General features: G+C 39.4%; 1 protein-coding gene across 1 annotated transcript in view; it reads right to left on the bottom strand.

Annotated features, from left to right (window-relative positions):
• Positions 1–26133, bottom strand: part of SLC11A2 (solute carrier family 11 member 2) — a 64328-nt gene extending 38195 nt beyond the window's left edge. Inside the window, exons 1-5 of the mRNA XM_070934919.1 lie at positions 26069–26133; positions 14618–14701; positions 4185–4309; positions 2684–2809; positions 1381–1500 (exon numbers count right to left, since the gene is read on the bottom strand). Of these exons, the coding sequence (XP_070791020.1) occupies positions 1381–1500; positions 2684–2809; positions 4185–4309; positions 14618–14651 (405 nt within the window). The 5' untranslated portion in view covers positions 14652–14701; positions 26069–26133. The remainder of the gene's footprint in view (positions 1–1380; positions 1501–2683; positions 2810–4184; positions 4310–14617; positions 14702–26068) is intronic.
• Between the last annotated feature and the right edge of the window lie 734 nt (positions 26134–26867).

Genomic DNA, 26867 nt, shown 5'->3' with positions numbered 1-26867 from the left:
TACAGCCCTCTCTAAGCGGTTTACAAAGTTAGCATATTGCATATTAGCATATTGCATTAGCATTAGCATATTGCCCCCAACAATCTGAGTACTCATTTTACCCACCTTGGAAGAATGGAAGGCTGAGTCAACCTTGAGCTGGTGAGATTTGATCTGCTGATCTGCTGAACTAGCAGTCAGCTGAAGTAGCTGCAGTACTGCACTCTAACCACTGCACCACCTCGGCACAGTAGTCTTGGGGGCAACATCTTTTTTCTCTGTTCCCCAACTTTCTCTTTCTGCAGGGTTCTTCTCTTATCTTCTGATTAGTGACATTTTCCCCTTATCCCACTTCCCTTCTGGCCTCTTCTCTCTAAAGGGGGATGGGGGCGTTTGTATTTGTGTTGTGAGAGATAATGGGGCAATTTCTGTACTTTTGTTCTCTGGAATAATCCCTCTATCTCAGGGGTCTCCAACCTTGGTAATTTTAAGACCTGTGGACTTCAATTCCCAGAGTTCCTCAGCCAGCTAAACTAAGCTGGCTAAGGAATTCTGGGAGTTGAAGTCCACAAGTCTTAAAGTTACCAAGGTTGGAGACCCCTGCTCTATCTCATTCTTTTTGTATCCCATTTGCTTGCCTAGCTATTTTTCCCAAGAACTCAAGACTCTGTTTTTTGGAGATTTCAGAACTACCCACAGTTAGTACCTTTTCTTGGACTTCTCTTCCTTCCTGGTTCCAGTTTTCTTAGATTTTGTAATCTTGCCTCTCTTCTTATTTATTGTATGATCCTATAGATCAGGGGTGCGCAACCATGGTAACTTTATGACTTGTGGATTTCAACTCCCAGAATTCCTGAGCCAGTATGGCTGGCTCATGAATTCTGGGAGTTGAAGTCCACTGGTTGTAAAGTTGCCATGGTTGCCCACCCCAATCTATAGATCATAAAGTATCTGCACATCATGTTTTCCTAGGCCTATGGCTAAAACACAGACATGCTACCCAACATTTGCTCCTGTCCACAAGTATTTGCCATTGTCAAGCTCTCATGTAACACAGTTCACAAACAGACACTCACATTTGATTATGGAGCTGTCCACCTAAAGAAAATCTGAAGCATGGCGACAAATTAGTTTGGTAATGTCTTCTTCTGGTGTGATAGAATCACAGTCAGCATTCATGTCAGGCTAAGCTGAGCTAAACAAACCATGGGAGAAGCCATGAATAGTGATTTGATTTGAGTGAAGAACTAGCGGTTGTGAGTCAACATGTTCAACACTTAACAAAGAGCTGAGATAAATATGAGATGCAAACTAGGATTGGATGCCCCAATCCTAGAAAAACGAAGCCGCTCGGTCCCCTGGCATGTTCATGCAGACAGATGCACCATCAATTTTACCCACCTTGGGATACTGTCGATTGCATACTTCTGCCAAGTGAAGCCCTGTTACCACACCCAGCCTTGCCGCCAGACGTTGTAAGAGCAAACCAATGACAGTAGCCAACAAGAGAACCCAGAGCAGCTGAAAAACAAAAATATACACACACAAAATGAAAAGAAGCTCGGGATAGCAATATTCTAGAAGAGGAACAACAAATCTAGAGATTCTGCTAACTAAAAAAATACCTGCATTTCTGGAGATACTTATCCAAGCCCTCTCACAATCAAAATCTACTTTTCATCAGACATATTTCGGCTTTTGTTCTGGAGAATTTAATGCTCAAACAAAACATTCCAAATAGATGTTTGCTACATAAACATTCATCTGTTTATGCAGAACTTTGGAAATTTGACCGGTAGCAAAGACAGGTATGCAGTTAGATGTAACAAAAAAACATAAGATCTAGGTCAGGGGTGGGCAACTGTGGCCCTTTTACAACCTGTGGACTTCAACTCCCAGAATTCCTGAGACAGCCAAGCTGGCTCAGGAATTCTGGGAGTTGAAGTCCACAGGTCATAAAGGAGCCATATTTGCCCACCCCTGATCTAGGTAATTCTTTTTAAATGTGGGAAACCACACGCATTGCTTCAAACTAATCTAACCAGCCAACCATGAGGCAAATTTATTAGAAAAGCTAACGGTCAAATAGTAAAGATAATTACTAGAGTAAAAATTTTGCTTTTCAAAATTTCATTTTGTTTTGTTTTCATATTGTGAAACCCCAACATTTAAAAACCATGTTTAAATGTTTCAGACTGTTTCTGAGAAAGTTCCTGGTCAGCAGTCCCTTCCCACTTAGTTTTACACTAGCACATTTGAAGCTTCTGGTTTAATTTAGAAATAATGTGGCAGATTTGTAGGACTGATTGAAATTTCATCTGTTCTGTCCTCAATTTTTATGGAATGCCTCTTAGATGTTAAGATGTAACCCACAATGAACAGGACACATTCTGATGAATCAGCCTAATTCATGGCAATTAATATTCAATATGAATCAGTGCAATGTGACTCAGATGTAAGAACACAAACTAAGAAAATTCTCCTCTATTGTACTTCACTGTTATTCCCTAACATTGCAAAATTCCATTTTTAAACATTTTCAGTGTGCAATTTAAAGACAACATCTGTAAAAAAAAAACATGTTTAGAAAAATCCTTGTTTTGATCAGTGCCCTTGAATTGAATTGTTAAGGCATTCTTCTGATCAATCTCTGCAGCAGGTTTCAAAGTAAAAAGTTTTACAAAAAGACAGGTTAGCCACTTACCTTAAATCCTGCAACTGCCCCAGATTGTAGATCTGATTCAATGTTACCTGGATCCAAGTAGGCAATGCTCATCAGGAAACCAGGCCCAGTGAAGGCCCACAGTTTTCGAAAACTGAACCATGGGTGCTTTAGAAATGGAGAAAAGCGGGCGAGAGATATTAAGAACTTTCACACAAGGGAATATATAAATTCACACATTAACATCAACTGTTATGCTGTTAATTATCTGTTACTATTTAAAATCAAGACAATTGTTAATTCAAAGAGGCAAAGCATTATATTTTACTTATACTATATTCGGCATGGTGTTATCAAATTAATTTATTTCCATAATAAATTATATTAGGTCTTGCAAAGTCTGTCCTAGAAAAGCCTTACATGTTTCTTAAACTTTGATGTGGAAGATCAATTAGCAACTCTTAGACAACTAGATGCAACAGATCAATTTTCAATCTTTTAACATCTCAATTTTTAATAATTGTTTAAATTATTTCCTCATCTCCATTCTAAATTATACTGCTCAGATAAAAAAAAAGGCTGAGATAATACTAAAAAAAGAATCTGTGCTTGCATAGATTATGAGTCCTATTCAATACTCAGAATTGCTAGAGTTAAAAAAAAAAACCCCTTCATCCTTAGCTTGCCTATTCCTTTAATATAATTCTTACTTAGAATTCCGAAGTGAAAGCTTTTAATAACAGAAAGTCCTTAAAGTCAGGACAATCCATAGATGATGGAATCTTTTCAACAAACAAAATGAACAAAAATGAATACGGCTACAACTATTCATTTGAGAAATTAAAGACAGTAGCTGTTATCTTCACAGAGGATTACTGTCTTCTTCCATCATCTCCCATCCTTGACAAGCATTAGGAAGAAGAAGGAAAGAAGCATTGGAACAACCTTCAAATTGTATTTGAGATCAAATGTATTCCATGCCAGGAAGAGGGCAGGAAAGAGAAGCACAGATTTTTAAATACTAAAGGCATTTTTTGGTCTTCAACTGAAGCAATTTCATGCAGCTTTCTCCTCTCCGGATACTTCCACCAATTTTAGAATGTAACTTTCACTCACTCCAAATGACGTAGTCAGAGGCTAAGGCCCATGAAAATTACAGTTAAAAGCACTTAGAAAGGGAGACTAATGGAGCACAATACTTAAAGAAGGCTCAGTCTCCCCCAATCCCCATGTTTCTGCATCAATTACTGATTTAAAAGAAAAAGAAAGCAACTTCAGAAAAGTGACTCATCCAGACACACAACAGGCAACCAAGAGACTAAGTTTAATTCTCTTGAACCTTCAGAAACATCAGAATGTTCCACTAATATATTTTGATGACTTATATTCAGCATAAGATGAATGTATCTTGAGCAAATGTGACCAGTAATTCTTCACATTACCACCTCCTCTTTGACACAATGGTGCCCTTCAATAGAATGCCAGGGAAATTATTGCCAATGGTTACACCCACCCAGCCCCATCACTTATTACCCATACTAACCTTTTCATCTTCTGGTATAGGTATTTTCTGATCAAAGTAGGTGGTAAATTCATCTGTAGAGTCTGAAGCCTGTGGCGATACTGGGTTGCTGTAAATGGTACTAACACCATCCCCAGTGGTATCTTCTGCAAAGCATGAACAGAATGATGTGATCAGGAAAGTGGAGGAAGAGCAGAAAAGTATCAAGTCAGATGTAATATAAGTGTATCATGTTATGCTTTATCCACCGGGGGAAAAAAAATATCATGCCATTTGAAAATATTATCCATTATATTATGGAATCAATACATTTGCAGGGAGCCAGGTAGGATGATCTAATCCGTATCACAACAATGAACTTAAATTAACAATGGCAGAGCTAACCATTCCTTGCACACAGAAACTGAATACACACACACACACACACACACACACACACACACACACACCAAGTTGTTATCATTTATGCAAAGGTGTGTGTAGATGGTTGTATTATGCACAATTATGCAAAGGTATTTAATCCTTAACTGCATATTCGTTTGGTAAAGCAAACAGAAAACTGAAAATTGATTCAAAGACACACATACAGACTTAAATCATGTTAGATAGGACTGACTGCATCTATACAGAATATATGCTCTTCCCAGAACTACAACTAAACACAAACAACTTGATAGCTTTTCCAATCCCCAGATGTAGCTCTTAGAAGACACACATATTCATTATCCAAGACCCTGCAGGAGCAGAAGAAAAAGGAGAAGGGGACACACCCTCGTGCCCGGTGGACACTTTAAAGGATGACACCGGGATGACCGTGGTGGATCTGAAGGAGGCAGTGAGAAACAGAGGGGGGTCATGGAGAGCGCCAATCCATACAGTGGCCAAGGATCAGACATGGCTGAATGGTCAACAACAACAACAGTCCAGACTGATGGAAGTGTTAGGGCCAACAAAGAACTTCTAGCTTTGACAGAAAGCTATAAATCTATATGGGTGATTTTCTGCTGCAGCTATGGAGTTGTCTTTGGATGAAAACACCTATCATTCTTTGGGACATTTCCCTATAATCCCAATTGCATGTTAACATGCCTTCATTTGATTACAATGATAGTTTGACTGCTTCTGGCTCTCCCTTTGCAAGCTGTAGCAATCTGGGATAAGAATGTTCCCCCCCCCCCCACTTAACTATCACATAACCATCTACCTCCCTTTCCTTATCTGTTTGTTTGAGAAATTATATGTCTGATTGAACGTCTACAGAGTGAGGATCTGGGCACTGTTAAGATTCTCATCTTGCAGACATGCAATCAAATACTGTTAAAGTTTTACCTACCGTACTCTGTTTATGTCTGCTTAAAAGAATTTATTTTGATATGCTTAATTGTAACCCTATAGTTGCCAACTCATTTTTTTCCTCCCAAACCATATATATATGGTTATTGCGTGTTTTATTCATTCATGAAAGAAATTCTGATCTTCTTATTTCCCTACCTAAAACTCAGTGGCTACTCACTTCTGGAACCCAGATGCTAGATTGGGCTGATCTTCAGATCTGTTCATCAGGGCTGCTTTGAAATGCAAACATTTTACCTCGTTAATGGGCTCCGTAGCTATATTTTCCCCTAAACTTAGATCAACAGTTTAATCTGGGCATTCTATTAAAACCACATCTTGATTTTGTTTTGGAAAAGCGTTGGGAATAAACTACATCTCTTCCATCACCCTAACAAGAAATAGATCAAAGGGTTATAGGGACACCACGTTCCATAGAAAGCATTCACAATATCTGTACTTCTCCTCAAAATAGCAAAACAACCCACCCACAAGGAAGAAGTTAGGTCTGCAAACAATTTCATAACACAGACAATAATTTTATAAGTACTGCCTCTCCCCTCCAGTGCTCCAATTGTACTCACTCTTGTATTCAAGTTTGTATTCTCCACGGGGCATTATAGCTCAGCTCTGCTTCCACAGATTTTAAAAAAAACCAGACTGACACCTGCCTCCTCGGGATGTACAGAAGTGACCAATTTATAGCTAGAACCCGGAGCAGTAAAGAGAGAGAGATACGGGGACTGCGGGTGGTTCTGTTGATTGAGACAATGAACTTGGTTTCTCCTCCTACATCTCCATTCTCTCCGCCTTCCAAGGAACAGGAGTTGCCGCTGGGGTTTTCGTGAGAGCTTTAATGCAACAGCTACCCTGTATCACAAAAACCACGCCCCAAACAGCTAAGCTCACCTTGGCTCAGCTAGTTAACCAATGCTGAAAAAAAAAAGTCTAAGGAAAAGTAAGTAGCACACAACTCGAACCTGTTGCCAGCAACTTCCTTGAAGTTGCACAGTAAATAATAAGCAACTTCACCAAAGAGGTAAGCTCCAGCAGGACTTCTGGCAGACAGCAATGTAATGGAATGTCCTCTCTTAAGTCGGTATGTTAACTGCAGGTCAGCAAGGAAAATAGTTTGTTCTACCAGGAAATAATAGAATGGTTTCTATTCATAACCTACTGGCAGGACGGCTTATTTCGGAGAAGATGATTAACCATCTTATGCAGAACTACAATGAGGGAGAAAGATATTTCAGCTGGGCGATTTAAATCGGGAATGTCCCAGATTTAGGCTTCATTCTGCGCTAGGTGAACTTTCGGATTCAAAAGGATTTAGCCCCAAGCGGTGCTCTACTGTAGGTAGCGTTCCCAAAAGCTCAGGGAACTGCACAGGGAGCAGGGGTGGATTCTAATTTTTTTTATTACTGGTTCTGTGGGTGTGGCTTATTTTGTGGGTATGGTTTGATGGTCATGTGACAATTCTTTAGGATTTAGCAGAGGTACTGGTCTACCAGGCTTTTAACTGCTTGCAGAGCTGTACCGGTCTACCCATTTGTTCTTGGAGCATTCCAGTCTACCCATTTGTTTTTGGAGGCACCAGTCTACCCATTTGTTTTTGGAGGCACCGGTCTACCCATTTGTTTTTGGAGGCACCAGTCTACTCATTTGTTTTTCGAGCGCACCGGTCTACCACCACACTGCCTTTTAACACTGATCAGCTGTAGGGCGGCCCTTTGAAGCCCTGCGGCAAGAGTTTAAACTGTTTTTTTCCTTCTAGCCGATCAGCTGGGACTCGGGAGGCAGCAAATAGATTGGAGGTGGGGCCAAATAAAAGGTAAGAAAAATGCGGGGGGGCGGGGCGGGATGGCCCAGCTCTCGAACAAAGAGAACCGGTTCAGTGACGTCATATTATCACCGCTACAGCTCGGCCGAACCGGGAGGAACCCACCACTGACAGGGAGCCCTCAACTTACAACAGTCCAATTAGTGACCAGCTGAAGTTACGACATCACTGAAAAAAGTAACTTGTGACCATTTTTCACCATTACAACCATTGCAGCATTCCCATGGTCATGGGATCATGACATTTGGATGCTTGACAAAAGGTTCATATTTATGACGGTTGCAGTGTTCCAGGGGAAGTCATGTGACGCCTCCTTCTGACAAGCAAAGTCAAGATTCACTTAACAACCATCTCATTAACTTAAGAACTGCAGTGACTCACTTAACCATTGTGGCAAAAAAGGCTGTAAAAATGGGACAAAATTCACTTAACAACTGTCTCACTTAGCAACAGAAATTTTGGGCTCAATTGTGGTCCTAAGTCGAGGACTATCTGTATATGATTTGGGGGGGGGGGGTATCTCTTCTGGGTTTTTTATTGTTGTTGTTGGTTTTTTTTACTGAGGCCAAACCAATGATCTCTGAACACCCTTAGCTTTACTTTGGGAAATCCATCAGGACCTCCCTTTTATAAAACAAGCCACTTTTTGTACCCTTACATTTCCTTTGTGAAAATACTGGAATGATTTGAAATTCCACAAACTCTTGTTCGTATCAGAGAAAGGGGCAAAGTTAAGAGCCACACAGGATGGCGTCCAAGGCAGGGGTGAAATGCTCCCGGTTCGGACCCTTTTTTTCTTTTAAATGCCTCTGAGGACCCAAGCTGAGTTGCCTGATCGGCAGAGGCTTTTTAAAAAACCTCTGCCGATCAGGCAACTCAGCTGGGATTGTCAGAGCCTTTTGAAAGCATTTTTTTACAACCTCTTCGCTGAAGAGGTTGTAGAAAAAATGGTTTTAAAAGTTAAAAAAAAATTGGCCACGCCCACCCAGTCACATTACCACCACCACCACCAAGCCACGCCCACAGAACCGGTAGTAACAAATTTTAGATTTCACCACTGGTCCAAGGCTTGTCTCCTCCACCATTCTGATCCCACAGTGGCCAAAACCAGATGCTTTTGCTATGGGGCCCACAGGCTCCCCGCTACAGACAGTCCTCAATTTACAACCAGACTGTCTGAAGTTACAACGGCACTGAAAAAAAAATGACCGATGACCATTTTTCACACTTACAATTGCTGTAGCATTCCCGCAGTCACCCAATCAAAATTCAGACGCTTGGCCACTGACTCGTGTTTATGACAGTTGCAGTGTCCCAGGGGTCATGTGATTCTCTTTTGCAACCTTGTGACCAGCAAAGTCAATGGGGAAGGCACTTCACAACCGTGTTACTAACTTAACAACTGCGGCGAGAATGGTCATAAAATGGGGTAAAAACTCACTTGTCTTGCTTAGCAACGGAAATCATGGCTCAACCGTGGTCGTAATTGGAGGACTAACTGTACTGACACCAGAATGATGAAAGCAGCATTGTGGTATCCTGTTGCAAGCTCTGCCGTTTCTGGGCTTGAAATGTTGCAATGTATATCGAACAGGGGGAGGGTCTGGGGTTGCAATGCAGCACTGGCTTCTTTCAGCCTAACCCCCTTGTCGTTTCCCCCACCCCACTCTCCAGTTCTGTAAGACTGCAATTGTACTGTCACTACTCTTCCTTATGAGAGACACAGGGGGCTTATCAGAATTAAGATAGAGCCATCTTATCTTATACTAGCAGCCACCTATGAGTCAAAATGCTTTTTAAAGCCATCCAAACGGAGAACAGCACTACAGGACAGAGAAGCACAATCTCTACTTTTATTATGCCCTGTGTGAATCATTTTGGATCAGAAAAAAAAAAATAGAGAAAGGGATACTGTCAATGAAAAATTTTGCAGACTATAATTTTGATTCTTTTGACATTTGGTCTCAAGTGAAGGACTACCTGTACTTTTAACAGACTGGATCTTTAATCCCTTCAAATAATGTCCTAGAACTTGATTTATTTTCATTTTCTTCTTTGTCCCCCCCCCCCCCCAAAAAATCATTCAAACCTTTAGCAAATTTCTTTTGCAAACTTAGTATAAGAAAGTTATCTGGGTCACACTTTTGGTTTATTATTTGTATATCTTTTAATTATTAAGACATCTGCTGGTTTCATGTGTGTCTCCAATGCAGCTTTTTTTTCATATCATTCCTGTAGTCTGTCATTTTTAAATCCACTTTAAACAATCTTGGTCTTGGTCAGATAAAACTTTTTCTTTTCCATAGCAACTTTTAAACAGTTTATCCATAAGGGCAGACACCCTCAAAGTTAACTTCTGAATCCATTGTTCACAAATATTCTTCAGTATGTCCATGTTAAAGAATTTTGCCCCAATCTGTATTAGTGAGTCAAATTTAAGTATTCTTCTCCTCTCCCCAAAATAAATAATTTTTTAAAGACCTTAAATTGAAAACCTCTTTCGCTAAGAATTGAAGGCAATTCACCCGGTGCTATAAAACTTGTAGATCCAAAAGTTCCTAATAATTTACAAGCAGTTAAGAAGCAATTTCTGAAAGTGATTAAGAAATGAGGCTCAATGTACCAATAAGGCTACATTACAGGTAGTCCTTGACTTATGACCACAACTAAGCCTAAATTTTCTGTTGCTAAGCGAGATAGGTGTTAAAGTGAGTTTTGCTTCATTTTACAACTTTTTTTTGCCACAGTTGTTAAGTGAATCACTGTAGTTGTTAAGTTAGTCACACGGTTGTTAAGTGAAATCTGGCTTCCCCCATTTGCTTGTCAGAAGGTCGCAAAAGGTGAACACATGACCCCAGGACACTGCAATTGTCAAATGAGTGACTTGCCAAGCGTCTGAATTTTGATCATGTGACCCTAGGGATGCTGCAACACTCATAAATGTGAAAAACGGTCATAAGTCGCTTTTTTCAGTGCCGGTGTAACGTCAAACAGTCACTAAACAAATGGTTGTAATCAAGGACTACCTGTACATCTGTGAGCTTGACTGAATTTCCACAACTCCCTGCTGCTCGATTCACAAGCTGTAATGAAATGTGTGGATGATCTTGAGGAAAGAGGAGAAGAGAAGCTGCCTAGAAAACAATCTGACAAGAGAAGCAGGACCTCTGAAGGGCTTAACTGTCAGGAAAAGAAAATTAGGAAGGATCTGCCTTAATTGATCAGTCCATTAAAAGCAACAATGGGAGGTTTTACCTTCAGAATGATTCTGTTAATGTTGCCTGACAGTAAAGTAGAATTAATTCATCTAGTCCCATTTCCTGTCTGGTTTACTTGAGGGATAACACAAGCTGACCACAAAAAGCTCAGTTCCTGTAGTATACTCTAGACTACTGTGTAGAGCAGCTGTTCAGAGTGCAAGTGGACGATTTCACAATCTCTCTTTTTTCCAGAAAGACTTTGTTGAACAGAATTCACTGTCTGGCCACTGATCTCTGCCACCATGTCATCCCTGCTCCTTCAGCGGCAACTAATTCATCATAAATCCTCACTGGAAGCCTGCATGTGATGCAATTTCTTCTAACTTTATTTTGATGAGAAATAGATGTATTTCTTGCGGGACCGCCTACTACCACCAATAGCCTCCCACCGGCCGGTACGCTCCCATAGAGAGGGGCTTCTCCAGGTGCCGTCGGCCAAACAATGTCGACTGGCGGCCCCCAGGGGGAGAGCCTTCTCTGTAGGGGCACCTACTATCTGGAACGAGCTCCCCCCAGAGATACGGAGGATCCCGGATCTGCGCACCTTCCGCCGCGCTTTAAAGACTTTATTATTTCACCAGGCGGGCCTGGCCTAATTTTCTCCCTCTTTCATAAAAGATTTTTAATTTTTAAATATCTTTTAGTATTTTATACATTCAATTTTAAAATTGGTTTTAAATAGTTCGGGGTTTTAAATTTGTCGGAGCCAAAATTATTTAATTTGATTTTATTCTACTTTTAAATTTTGTATGGATGTGTTTTATTGTTTGGCTGTGCACCGCCCTGAGTCCTTCGGGAGTAGGGCGGTATAGAAATTGAATAAAATAAAATAAATAAATAAATAAATAAATAATTTTAGAATCTCTAAACTCCCTAATCAATAAACTCGATTTACTATCCTAGCCATACTGAGAACATTTTGTGTATTCTGCTGATTATAACTTCTATTTAACAATAACTTTGTGTGAACAAATAAATATACCATGGTTGTTTCCATTTAGACCAATATCAATAAAACTCAATGCTGATTTACATGATTTTATTTCTCTTTTCATGTGCACTGATCCTTTTCTGCTTAATTCCTTTGCTTCTATGACTAAGTATCAGCTGTCCTTTCCTCATATATTTTTCTCCCTTGTTAATTTTCTGCCTCAATTTCTTTACAAGGAAGTATCAAGTTAACTCTTTGTATACATTTTGTCAATGCAAAAATTTATTGTCTGATCACATTTTCCCACTTTGCATTTATACTCTCTTCCAGAAAATTATAATGGCACAATCAAATTTTCACAGAATTTGAATTCCAACAGCTTAAGAGGGGAAACAAAGGAACTAAAAAGGGAATTAAAAGCAAGCAAATATCTCTGTTTTGGCCATCTGAAGTTACAACTAAATCTGCTAAGACTTTAAAGTACCTATATTTTATCTGCAACTAGAAACTTGAAAATCTGATAGGTAAGAGGAGATCTATTTAAAAATATTTTAAGATTCAGGAAAATATATGTTTGACTATAATTTCATAATTCACATACTTCTCGCAACACAAAAAATAAAAAGCAGACTAACTAAAACTCTGGCAGACAAGATGGCCACTCATCCAAATATCTTATGTTTATGTCACAAAGAGACTTAGTGCATGTGAGTACACACATGAATGAGTTTTTAGGCTGTAAAATGTTTTGAATAACAAAAAAAGACAAAAGAGTGATTGAAAGAATGTTATGGCCAAGTTAATACAGTAGGCAAGATTGGAATTACAAACACACACAGAGAGAGATGTGTGTGTGTGTGTGTGTGTGTGTGTGTGTGTGTGCATACATGTGTGTATATGTGTGTGTGTATTACGTACTTTGTATCTATGGTGAACGGCTTTATAATAGACTCCAAAAGTGTTTAATCAAATATATGCTGATCACGCATGCACATACAAAACCATCTAAGAAAATATCTTCATGTCAAGATCCAAAACGCATACTTAAAATCCATTTCAAGTAATTTAATGTAAACTGTGCCGTCCCAGTTTTATAATCAGGTCACCTTGTACAGAAAGAGTAAAATTTTAGAATTTACTATATTAGCCATCTGTCTGGCAAAACAGTATTATATTTTGCTTGCCAAGCCGATTAATTCATCATGTATATTAGTGGAAATAATAAACAGATTCAAAATGGCAAATATATTTCAACAATCCTAGGTGTACAGATATTTCTTAATTGGAATTTTATAATAATGTCTCTTTAATTATTTAAACGTAGAGAACCAATAGTGATACTATATTCCATTCAAATGGTTTTTTTACTTCACTGTATTTGGATTTGTTATTGGAAACACTATTATTTTACAAAATTTATTATTTATTAAACACATATGCCACCCATCTCACTATCCAAAGTGACTCTGGGTAGTTTCCTATGCTACTATGAATGTGGACTGTTTAGATTTGCCCCCAGTATCTCTGATCAAAAGGTAATAAGGAAGAACCAAAAACTACCAATAACCACATTCAACTTCTAAAAGTGGTTCAATAAAATGTTACTTTTCTCAGTGTTTTATTTTCTTAGTAAATTGGGACAAGACACCTATAAAGTGGTTTAAATATTATCATTTCGACCCTTTAAATTCAAACTTTTAAATAATCCTAGACATCAACCTTATTTAACTTTCCTTAGTTAACTTTTTAACATCTGAACGCTACAGACAAAACCAGTTTTAGCCTTGAGTATGTCTTAAGAATGTAGAGGAGTTTATAGCCTGAATGACAGTATTCCTCCCATAATGTTACTTCAAGATAAAGTTTTAAAAAACGTTCACTATCATGGATTGGGAGCTGGTGATAGCCTGATTGCAGAGCCATAACAATTATCTTGCAGAATATTGCTGGGTGGTTTAACAACTTGGCAGATAATGAATTTCTCTCCCAGTTCCAGATAGTTCACTTATGAGAAACCTGAGTTAATGAGAACGAGTTACCTTGGAAGAAATAAAACAATCAGCAGAATGTCTCCTTTTTTTCTCTTTTAACAATCCCGTAATCCCTTGCATCAGGGTAGAGTCGGGGCAACTGAATGGAGCTGAGCATTTACTGGCCAGATGCCCTTCCTGACACCTACATGGAGTTCGCAGCAGAGATTTTCTCTTTATGCCCAGAGAGAGTAATATCTGCAGCTACCTAGGATCAAACTCACAGGCTGATTGTGAGGCAAAATCAGAAGGTCTATATTTTGTCTTAAATATTCTGTTGCTGGGGTTGGAGAGCTTTTCACTAATTTTTCTCATTTTCATATTCCAAAGGGATGTTAATGCAAACTAAAACATAAATCTATATCCACTTTTCTGGAAGCAAGTCCCCTTAACTCAATGGAATATCCATTTATGAAGACATTTAGGATTTATGCTATTCATACTTTGCACACTTACATTTATAGGTCTCTCTTTCAAAGAACTTACAGCTAAGGAATAAGTTGGAGGAAGATTATTTCCAAATTCTTTTACCCAATGATATACAAAAAAGCATCTTTCATAAATGTAATTGTAACCAAACATTCATGTTTCATCATGGACATAAAGGCATGGTAAACTGAGCTGTCCTTAGCTTTTTATTATAATGTAAATTACTTTGGGAAATCTCAGGAACCAGAAAGCAATGTAGAATGAGTAGAAAGCAAAATGAAGGGAGTTTTATAGAGCCATTTCAGATGGCACAATGATGAAAACTGACTGAGAATTTTTGTTTAGGCCTTATTTTTCAAATAATGTGAAGACCATCACTGTAGAATTTGCGGTAGTCCTTTTCATGTGGCTTTCTGCCTCAAAATGGTAAGAAATCATGCCACAATTTTTAGCAGTAATGGTCAGATGAGGTTCTGGAAATCACACAAACAGGGCTTGTGGCTCTGTATGTGACCCTCGATAACATGCCATTCTATAAATGCTGTAAAGAACAGTAGACATTCATCTATAAAAGTGAGATATTTGAGCCACCAAGTTGCTTAAAATATATGCAAATTAAATGACTGATTTACCATACAGTGCTTCCCTTTCCTTGCCAGGTGTCATGGTTAGAGCTTTCTCTCCAGAATTAGGATCTTTAGAACCAGTCACAGTAGCTGCAAAAGAGAATAAAAGACATTAAATTCATATTTAGGGTAAAGTCGCAGGAGCCATGCTACAGACCCAGAGTTCTGGCTAACACTTTTCTCTTCAAGCTGCAGCACAGAAAGGTAGATACGGTGGGGATCCTGCTCTATTTTTATGGTATAGGGTTTGACTCATTCCCATGACTCATGTAGAACTAAGGATTATTTCTTGCCCAACCATGAGAAGTACTTCCCAAAAATACTACCAGAGACAAAAGTGCAGTTTCTTGAAGGGTGATTTATAGAACCTATTGTGATTATACAGATACATAAATCCAAAGAGATGAGTAGACATCTGGCTGCCATCAAAATGTTTCTTTAGAAACTGAAACATCTGGTTCAAGTAAAACTTTTTTTTTCTTTCCAGCAGAAGTTTATCTCTCTGCAAATGCAAAAAAGGGACAACCTAAGGGAAAAGGGGGGAGGGAGCCACACACAGGCAAATAGATAATGGGTTTTCAGAGTTAATGAATAATTCCTTGAAGCTTTACCTATATTTTATGTTTCTGTTCTAGAGAAAGAATGCAGTCAAACGCTTCTATAATGTAAAATATGGCCATAATTTCTGGCAGCTGCCTCTACTGTATAAAAATGTAGTGGTTCAAGAAATATTGAAACTACCCTGTTTTTTTAATGGGGGAAAAAAGCAGGAGGCTGGAACTGAAAAAATATGGGCTTTCTTTTAATTACTTTTAAAGCTTTAATGACACAAAAGTGTTTATTTTTTAATAGTTAACTCACTAGGTTACATGGTATATCCTGTGCATGTTTTCTCAGAAGACTCAGACTATTTGGGACAGGCAAGTCTGAGATTATGCTCCCCTCCCTAGCAAAGATATAACTTCTTTATGTGTAACTACACTATACAATGACCCACAAAGAGCGACAGCCATTTGCTTTTCTGTTGTTTTCTGGTTTTAATTCCTTGTTTGCCGCCCAATTTCAGTAGTCAGATAGGAGGATGGGGTGGGGGGGACAGACAGAGACAGACACGTGTGTGTGTGTGTGTGTGTGTGTATGTGTATGTGTGTGTATGTAGATAGATAGATAAAATATAAATAAATAAATCCTACACTACTCAAGTACATCTATCTCAGTTTTTGCCATCTGAAAAAGAAAAAGCTGAGAATAAAAATCATAATTTTATAACGTATTTGATTATAATAAATAAACGTGTCATTGGAACATAAAACAATGCCATGATGCCACATAAAGTTAAGTTACAATGCTAAAATAATTCTGTGTGCAGTATACAAAACAGAGACAGATTTCCTCCAGCAGAAAGGCTGTAAGTCTCTGCACAGATTTAATACACCGAAAAAAATGGCAAAATTCCAAAACTTTTTCAGAAATCCAATCAAATTACTGAGAACTACTCATGTATGTGAATATATATATGTGTGTGTGTGTGCATGTGTGGGTTTTTTTTTTCTATCGAGACACCTGGTCTACCCCAACATGTGGGAGGGGGCATTCTGCTCCTCTTTCGCCTTTCAGGTCCAATCCAGGAGCCCTCAAGCAGTTTCATTCACGACAAACCATTTTATACCAAACTTGGGCTTCCTGCATATTAGGCAGTTGAAGTAACCTCTGAGCCACAAGTTCTCCTCCCTTCATCAGTTTGAGCCAGGGGAAAAACTAACCGTTTTTCTATTGTGGCTCAGAGGTTAATTCAACTGCCTAACACGCAGGAAGCCTAAATTCGAATCCGAGTAAGGGTATGGCTAGCTGATGAGAGCTAAATAGCTTGAAATAGATTTATACTAGTCTCCCTTTATTACTTTATCAGCAAAATATATATTTATATATTTATATACACTGCTCAAAAAAATAAAGGGAATACAAGCAGAAGACATCCGAGATCTGAATGAATGAAATAGCCTTATTAAATACTTTGTTCGTTACATACAGTAGTTTTGTTCCCTTTAGTTGTTTGAGCAGTGTATAAACAACTGTATGTAAAGAACAAAGTATTTAATAAGGCTATTTCATTCATTCAGATCTCGGATGTCTTCTGCTTGTGTTCCCTTTATTTTTTTGAGCAGTATATATAAAATGGACCCAACCAACAGAGATTTGTCTAACTTGGTACACATGAATTATGTTTTTAATAAAACTAATTTCGATAATAAAAAACTTCATCTTTGTATTACATGACTCTGTATAAAATATTTTTTTCAGAACAATTTTCCTATTGGATTCCTCAGGGAGGATGATTCCAAGACCAATTTCTTTTTTAACCTAAAGCTTGACAAAATATCTAGAATCTGGCAACAGCCACTGAAATATTAAAGGACACATTCTTACACAAGAACAGGAATCTCAATCACAAAGCCCCAAAGAATGTATAAAAGCCCATCTATCCCAACCCAATTTGGTCAGCCACCTCAGAAACATGCTGCTGTCACTAAAGTTTCTGGCATCCAAATAAACAGAGACTCCTTTCCATGCGGCCTGCCTCCATTTTATTTTCAGTGTCTTTTTCCCAGCTTGGAACCAGACTGGATTTTTTTTCCAACATCAGTTTGCAATATTACTCTGTAGAGTGAGATAGTGGACTAATTGATACTCTTCAAGTTTTGTTTAAGGTCAGTCCAAACCGCAGGTTGGCAAGACTTATGGTACTATGGGGCAGATTCAAGCAACTGCTTAGGAAGGTCTAATGTTAGCAAAATATTTATTAATTTGACCTGAGGGACAACACAATAATTATTTAACATATTATTGTTTTAATTTTTATTGTCATCTTATGGAAAGGTAATTGTCACCATAACATTCCTTAGTTTAAGGATGCTTAGTTTGATTTAGGTAGACTTGAGTCACTATTCCCAGTTCCCTTTCTGGCTGTCAAATTAAATCAAATTAAATGTTGTTTTTAGGAGACAATTTTTTTTAAAAGGGGGACTTTGTCATAGGGATAAGGGAAAGGGTGTAAATATAAAATTCTTGGCATTATTGGAGGAGCAAAATCAGTACAATAGTATAAATACATTCTTGGTGTATCACAGAAGTTGTCCACAGTAGTGACAGATTGGGATGCCCTAGAAATTCAGTAAATACATTTAGTCTCATCAAACCAGTGTTTTTCAACATTGGCAACTTTAAGATGTGTGAACTTCTGGCTGGGGAATTCCAGAAGTTGAAGTCCAGACAACTTAAAGTTGGCAAGGTTGAGAAACACTGGATTAAACTGTAAGTAAAAACTTTGAAACCTTTCCTCACATAATTTCTAATTCTGACCACTTAGGTGCATCTCTTTCCAACTCTATACTATCCTTTTATAAGTTAGGCCAATCAGAAAGGTAAACAAGACCCAAACGGTAATGGCAGCACAGATCAATACAAAAATAGTGTATTGATTTTTTTTAAAAAACTGGAATTATTTTACACTTGTTTCCTGAAAATGCTACTGTGTGGTCTTTTTATTTCCCCCTGAAGTTGACAATTTTATCAAGTAACCCATAATTCCAGCTTTCCTGAGCTCCCACTGTCAATGAAATACAAGCAAGAGCTCAGAAGGCGTTCCTTGCCCAGTGTCATATGAGCAAGTGGCACACTGTTAGACGTGCCACTTTACACCTCTTGCTGGTACAAATTTTAGCTACCTTTAAAAACCCTCTATAAAGTTGAGTGCAATTAAAGGAGTGGAAAATTATGGGCCATAAAGCTGTCTAAAGATTACTGTTCTTTAAATTTGTTACTCTTGGTTTTGGTCCTGGCCGCAAAGGGTGTGAAGTCGCATACCCAGGATTGTTCTTGTATATATACAAAGGTTATACATGCACAAGAAGCACCATCTTGCAAATGATAATGATACCCTAAAAGTGTTTTTTTTTTTTGCTGTTTCAACTGATTATCTATCTAACCTCATTGACGGATTCACAGTAATTATCCATGGATGTAATTTTCATTCCTGTAATTCAAAATTAATTGAAGAAGCTTGGGCACAGAAGCCAGTGATCTGTAGAAAGCATCAAAAGTCTGTATGCTATCACAAAACTATAGGGTTTTTTCCCCAAAAATATCAATTTTCCATACTATCACAGAAAAGAAAGGAACGGCATACCTGCTTATAGAACAAAAAGCAAATACAAGCGGGAAATCAGACAACTGGCCCCGATCTTTGTTTTTGTTTTTTAATAGGAACAGAGGCAATTACATTTTATCTGAATTGTCTTCTCAAAAAAGGTCAGAATCATGAATGGCCTGACATGAGTTCTTTATATATGCCTTTGTTTAACCAATCATATCAATCTAGTATGGCGGTTAGAGGTGATTAGAAATTGAATAAGGATAAGGCAGCTTTCAGCAATTCTCAACTCAATTCCTCAACTTCCGTGCTAAGCTATAAGGGTTACCACTGTAAGATAGAATGTGATCTATGCTTATCAATCCAAATATAACTCCCACTGAATTCAACCATTTAACTTATTTTGAAGTTAAGTGGCTTAAACTTTTAAAAAGTTTTAAAGGTTTTTTTTGAATAGAACAGAATAACAGAATTGGAAGGGATCTTGGAGGTCTTCTAGTCCAGGGGTCGGCAACCTTAAACACTCAAAGAGCCACAAAGGTTCTAACCGGAAGCCCCCCGTTCAATTCTGGAGCTGACCAGAAGTCCGGTTCCCCCACCATAGAATCTCCTCCTAGCATGGCGTCCTTTTTCCTCTACCAGTCCTAACCCTATCAATTGTGGGCTGACCTGAAAACCCACCCCTTGCCATAGTGTCTCCTCCTGGCATGCCCTGCTTCTCTCCCCCCCCACCAACTGGAAGCTCCTCTCAAAATTGTGGTGCCGACTGGTGACAGAGAGCTGCAGCAGAGGGATGAAAGAGCCACATGCGGCTCCAGAGCCGCAGGTTGCTGACTCCTGTTCTAGTCCAACCCCCTGCTTAGGCAGGAAACCCTACACCACTTCAGACAAATGGTTATCCCACATCTTAAAAACTTCCAGTGTTGGAGCAATTCACAACTTATGGACGCAAGTTGTTCCACTGATTAGTTTACTAATCAGTTCTACCTTCTAGTTCTAAATTCTACCTTTTACTAAAGGTAGAAACTTTAGATAGCAGTCACTAGAATGCTTATAACGGAACTTGTTATTGAAGTGAGCAGATATGACACCCTCTTTACATACAGATCATTCCAAAGAATGAATATCACACATCTGCTGGAACAAGCTATAATACGAAACACACATCTGCTGAACATTAAAAACATAAATCAACTCAAGGCAAAAATATTCATTGTAGCAGTAAAATGTAAACCCATCACTGTCAACCTTTGCAAGCTTGATTATCCAGTATCAACTCTCAATACCTTCTAAATCTAGCCAAATACAACATTATGCTCATAATCGAATGTATTCCTTTGAGACAAGTAAGTATGATCAGCTATTTACATTCTCTCCTGTTTTAATTATATACCAAACAAAGTCTTCATTTAACGGCTATATTGTTTAGCAACCACTTGCAGTTACGACAGTGACAAAAAAAAAGTAACTTTACAACCAATCTTTCCACATACAACCTTCATGGTTCTGTAAAGCAAAAGTAGTAAGATTTTAAGCACACTAATGGTTTCAATTAGCAACCACTTCACTTAATAACCAAGTTTCTACTCCCAACTGTATTCACTAAATGAGGACTTGCTCTATTCAATCTAGTCTGCAGCATGTAGGCTAAACTGAAAATAATTTAAAAGTCTGCCTAAATGGGCTCCTAACACAGCACAAATTAAAACTGTCATATTTTCCACTCCCTAACCTATACACGCATATGTAATGGGTGGAATTTTATACGTCTAGTTTATAGAGACCAATATTGTCAATAGTACCAATAAAGAAAGTTACTTTCTAACAAGGGAAAGAAGATGGGGAAAATCCTTTAAAATTAAAATATAACCGTTGCTGAATGGCTTGTAATATTTTAGAAGATGCTACTTGAGCAGAACTGGTTTAAAATGCTTTCTCGGCTACTCAAAAATTAAATGCTGCTGTCCACCACGCCCACTTACGTGTTAAAGTATAATTTCTTCTTGGGAAAGAAAACCAGATCTCACCTTTATAGGCCACAATAAGTTTGGCAAACTTACTAAAAAGATAGACTGTCAAATCCACTTGTGAACTGAACCAGCAAACACTGATTAGGTATTATTCACTCCTCGGATAAAACCAGCCGCATGGCACACCACAACATACAAACCATTCTTATATAAAAGCAGTGGTGGTCTCTATACAAGCCCTCTTTATGTTTGAAATAAATCTCAAATTACTTAACCAGCTTTTCTGATTCTGTAGGTGGAGACAAACAATTATAATCTCAAACAGTGGCCCCCAACCTTTTGGGCACCAGGGAGTGGTTCCGTGGAGAGAGGTTTTACCATGGACTAGAGGGGGTGTGGTTTTGTGTGCTGCCTGCATCCCGCAAATGGGGCTTCACTTGTTTGCAGGGTCGGTTTCTGGAATGCCGCAGACCGCTGCTGGTCCATGGACCAGGGGTTGGGGACCGCTGGTATAAAAGATCTAGAGGGCATCAAATTAGAGAAGGGTGTGCTAAAGCAGCTGTCACCAACTGGTGGTTGGTGGACCACTGATGGTCCGCGAGAAAAGTTTGGTGGTCCGCAGAAAAATTATTTGCATTTTTTATATTGCACTAAATACTATTTATCTTTTTTAAAAATTCATATTAGTGGTCCGCGGGATTTAAAATTATGAATTTAGTGGTCCCTAAGGTTCAAAAGGTTGGTAACCCCTGTGCTAAAGGTTTGCATACAGTAAATGGGAGGTGGGCAGTGATTCTCCAAATGCTGCTGAATTGCAGATATTCCCAGGATCCTGTGCCTTCACGGTCAATGATAAGCCATGGTGGGAGGTGCTATAACAAATATTGAAAGAGATCATTTGCAATGCTGCTTAACTGAAAAAACACTGGAAGTGGAACACTATAACATTTACAAGTTTTTCCAGATGGTTAGGTAGTTATAACTCTTGGTGGTTTATAAGGCTTAAAACAAACAATATCACGGTAACAAAACAAAATGCACCTGGAAACAGGTGTTTTGTAATCAGTGTTTCCTAGTGCCAAGAGTATCAGGACAAGTGTCATCTTTGTGCAATAGAAACAATATAGTTTCTTCTTATTTAGACTCCCCTTGTGCTGCAGTAATTCAAAATATTGACTAGTGATTTTGCTGGTTTCTCAAGATCTTATAAGATTCAGCTTCAACTTTGGAAGAAAAATGCAAGGGTAGAATATACATTTATTCAACTGAATTGTTCAACTCTTGCCTTAATAAGTGAAAAGACGAGATGGCACCATGATGCCATAGCCAGCCAGCCAATCGTTTACACCCAGTTGGTTTGAACTGCTACATGAAGGAGACGAAATACCGACCTTGGTGCTATCCATACACCTTTGTTTGTATCTCCCAAGAGAGAGCCAAAGTCTATACTGGCTAGTTATTTGGAGTACTACAGTCCCCAATATACATAGAGGGCACCAAATTGGGAAAAGCTCAGTGTTCAGCTGAATCTTTAAGAAAAAAAGTAAAGTTCGGAGCAAAACATGCCAAGGGTCCTTCTGTAGGAAATGTTAAGACATATAGTATTACGGATTGCTGGTACGTCTGCAACATATAAAATATTAAGTGCAATCTATCGATCCCTAAACAGGCTGGGATTGCTGGATTTAAAATCTGCCTGCTCCCTTGTGAAATTACCTTGTCATAAAGATATTGGCTCTGCCTGTTGACACATTGTGCAAACTAGTTTGTTTGGATTGGGCTTAGTATGCTCATGGAATTAAAGGGCTGGAAAGGGCCAGAGGCTGCTGAGTCTGACCTTTTACTCAGGGCAAAGCACCCCAGACCGAAAGCATGCTCTCTGTGGCGTCATCCAAATAATTAATTAATACATGCCACCATTTTATTTATTTAACAATTGGCTCTGGATTGCAAAAAAAAAGAAAGACATCCCACTCACCCACCCCAAAAAAAGATTATGAACTTGAATTTGATGAGAAAACACTGGGAGGATTTTTCATCAGGTCCGCCTGATTCGCCAGTTGCGTCCCTTTCTGGATCGGGACTCGTTACGCACGGTCACTCATGCCCTCGTCACCTCCCGTCTGGACTATTGTAACGCTCTCTACATGGGGCTCCCCTTGAGGAGCACTCGGAGGCTCCAACTGGCGCAGAGTGCGGCCGCGCGGGTGGTGATGGGAGCGACGTGGCGCTCCCATGTAATGCCTCTCCTGCGCGAGCTGCACTGGCTCCCGGTGGTCTTCCGAGTGCGCTTCAAGGTCTTGGTTATCACCTTCAGAGCGCTCCATGGCTTAGGACCTGGCTATTTACGGGACCGCCTGCTGCCACCAATAGCCTCCCACCGACCAGTACGCTCCCATAGAGAGGGGCTCCTCCGGGTGCCGTCGGCCAAACAATGTCGACTGGCGGCCCCTAGGGGGAGAGCCTTCTCTGTGGGGGCACCTATGATCTGGAACGAGCTCCCCCCGGAGATACGGAGGATTCCGGATCTGCGTACCTTCCGTCGCACGCTTAAGACGTTTTTATTCCATCAAGCTGGCCTGACCTAAACTTTTCCTCTTTTTAAATGGAATTTTAAATTTGGTTTTAATTTATTGGGGTTTTAAAATGTCTCAGCCAAATTTATTTAATTAGTTTTATCTCTATTTTAAATTTTGTATCTATATGTTTTATTTTATGGCTGTTCACCGCCCTGAGTCCTTCGGGAGTAGGGCGGTATACAAATTTAATAAAATGAAAAAAAAATGAAATGATTAGAGTACTATTTAGTACCACCAGAAAATACTGGTTAGAGTACTATTTTTGAGACCCCCATATATCCAATTGATAATCATGCCATTCATCTCACTCACTATCTTGCTAATTAGCATGTCATGGAGTGTTTTGTTAAATGTTTGGAGTCAAGGTATATTGTATCGACAACTTTCCCACAATTTATTAAGAATGCTATCCAATCAAAAATTGCCTTTGTGGGGTAGGTTTTATTTTATTTATTAAACAAATTTATAAAGCTGCCCAGCTCACACATGGTGACTCCAGGTGGCTTACAACTTTTAAAAAATCCACAATCTAAAACCCCTAAACCCCTTGCCCAGTGACAAACAGGTTTGCTGAGTGACTGGCCTAAGGGCATAAAGTGAGGTTTATACTGGAACAGGGATTTGAAGTTGGGTCTTTTTAACTCTATTCTAATATTCCAACCTCTGCACCATGCTTAGTTTTCAACACGTTCCAACAGCAATCTTATCATAACCAGCAGCCTATATGAATTTTCACAGAACAGTAGCCAGGCAGATAGTATGCAATTCTTGGTACTCACTAAACTTGGATACATCCAACTGTTATTGATAACATCTCCGTCTACTTGCAATGTCAAATCTTCAGGGCTGTTCTGAGAATTATAAATTTTGTTTGCAATAGTGGTGAATAATATGTTGTCTTATTTAAAAGAGACAATTGAGAAATGAAGCTCCTGCTCACAGTCCCAGAATTTAAATTTCACTTGAGATATAGTCCTTATAATGGGGGAGGGGACATAGTCCAATGATCCGGGTTTTTTCCCTGCCTGGGTTCCTATGTTTCATCTTACCTCATAAAATTATTGCTCAGGGATAATTGTAAGGGAACTACCAGTAATTATATTTCAACTCTGCCTGTTAGAACAGCCCCAAATAATAACTCCATCAGAGTACCTGGCTAGCAGAACCACATAGAAATATACCTATCGCAAAACCATTTTGCAAAGTGAAAATTTAACACATATCCGAACATTCCATTTTGGGTTATTTCTCTGTCAGTCTTACAGCACTGCAGAAAAAGTCTACCTTTGCAGGAAAAATGTGTCCTAAATAGCTAAGAAGAATGCACTGGATACAGTTAAATCTTTTTTCTTTTTTAATCCCCTTTTGCATTTTATATCCAACAGGGGTTATTATCAAATACTTCTAGGAGACTTGCAAAGCAGGGCCCGAAAGTTATGATCATTGTCTGCTTGTCCTAGCACTTGATATTCAAACGGAAATTGCCTCCTTTAGGTTTTAGCTGTTGAATGAGAAAGCAATTCCCTATGTACAAGAGCCTTATAAATAAGACCTGTCAGTTTGATTCCTAAGAGATAGACAGATTTGGGGTCCAATCGGGACTATCTTTACCCTGGAATAAATTGCATTGCAACACTGACTTGTATCCTGATGTACAAGATTTGTAATGGGTCGCAGAACGTCATCTACAAACATCCTAAATGTCTTTCCCAGAGTGCTCCATGTCTTCCTAGTTGACTACAAAACCTGCGATGGATCCCCTTGCCAACTGTTTTGATGCCTAGGAATATTGGTCAAGAGCGTGGAATGGAGCCATACGATACGCCCCATAATAAAGGGGTTAATTTACACGTCATTTTCAACAGAGCAGGAAACATTTTCTCCGGTCATAGTGCCCCGCAGTTTTATTTAATTTGGAGAAAGCTTCTTTCATCCCTTCCTCCATAAATATATCCCTTATACAGGTCCTGCCTGGCAAACTCCAGTCCGATCAACCGTCTTTCCTTTTCTAACTGGGTGGCTTGGAAGAAAGAAAAAAAAAAAGTCAGAAAAAAGCCTTGACCTTCTCTTCAAATAGATCAGTAATTTACATCGTTCCTCTTGCCATTGATCCCTTTTGGAGATAATTACATTAGCCATTGGGAACAACACAGCAGGGGGAGGAGTAATTCTCCCAAATTACGTTGTTTTAGAAGGACATACAAACAGGCGCCTTGTGTGCCAAAGGTGACCCTGATCATCTTCCCCAAGAACAGATAAAGGAACTTCAAAAGCCGCTGGGGGAAAAAAATAAAATAACATGCAATACAGAACTTCTCCCCGCCCTCGAAAATAATGCCTCCTCCTTTATAAAGACTTTCAAGCCACCCCCGAAATGGGATACTGAGCCACACAGAAAACGATGCGATCGTGCTCACTGTTATACAAACCAGAGGGGTCCCACAACACCGGGGGTGATTGCGTTTTGAAAACCTCACCCGCTTATATTATTGAGTAAATACGGGGATGTTTATGATATTAGCAACCCACCCACGTCCTTTAGAGGTCTTTCTCTGTCCCTTGCATTCAAACCTCTCTTTGACTCATTGTACATTTCAAGTATGCGCGCAAGTTGCGCGCTCCTAAAAGACAACCCTGTCCTTCCCCATTATGCCGGCAATACTGATTCTCCCACCCGGCCGCCCTTCTCTTCTGCAAAACAGCTACAGCTTCGTTCATTCGTTCATGGAAATGCAGCCACTCGCTGCCACCTACTCACCTCGATCAGAGACGCCCCGCCGGCAGCCACGCGCGCCCCATTTCCCCAGACCAGGAGAAGCAACTCGGCCCCTCCCTCTGAGAGCTCTATGAGCCAAAAGAGACAGAGGGGCTCCGGCTAAGGCGACACAGCGCCTCCTAGGGCCACTCCGCCACAGTGACAGCCACGGAGTTCAAGGAGCGCGGGAGGTTCCTACAACTTGGCGCCTTCGCAATGTTTGGGATTTCAACTCTTTTATTTTTTTAAAAAAAATGCTTTTGGAGATCCGGTTTGGTGTAGTGATTAAGGCAACAGGCCAGCCTTAGGGCACAGAGTCAGCCTGGTGAACCTTGGGCCAGTCCCTCTCTCTCTCTCTCAGCCCTAGGAATCAAACCTTGCCAAGAAAACTGTAGGGAATGGAACAGAGAAGCCAACACTGACTCAATAAACAAATAAACATGCTAGGGGTAGTCCTCAACTGATGACCACAATTGAGCCCAACATTTCTGTTACTAAGCGAGACATTTGTTGAGGGAGATGTGCCCCGTTTTACAACCTTTCTTGTCACACGTGATTAGGGAATCACTGCAGTTGTTATTAACACGGTTGTTAAATGAATCCGGCTTCCCCATTGCCTTGGCTTATGTCAGAAGGTTGAAAGAGGGGATCACCTGACCCTGGGACACTGCAATGTCAAATATCAGTCAGCTGCCAAACATCTGGATTTTGATCATGTGACCATGGGAACGCTGCAATGGTCAAAAGTGTGAAAAACGATCATAAGTCACTTTTTTCAGTGTCATCATTAACTTCGAACAGT

Source organism: Pituophis catenifer, unplaced genomic scaffold, assembly GCF_029215685.1.
Source record: "Pituophis catenifer annectens isolate HBS135680 unplaced genomic scaffold, rPitCat1.0.hap2 SCAF_2, whole genome shotgun sequence".
NCBI classification, from domain to species: domain Eukaryota; kingdom Metazoa; phylum Chordata; class Lepidosauria; order Squamata; family Colubridae; genus Pituophis; species Pituophis catenifer.
Note: the sequence above shows the minus strand (reverse complement) of the source record. Positions and strands in the feature narration are given on the sequence as shown.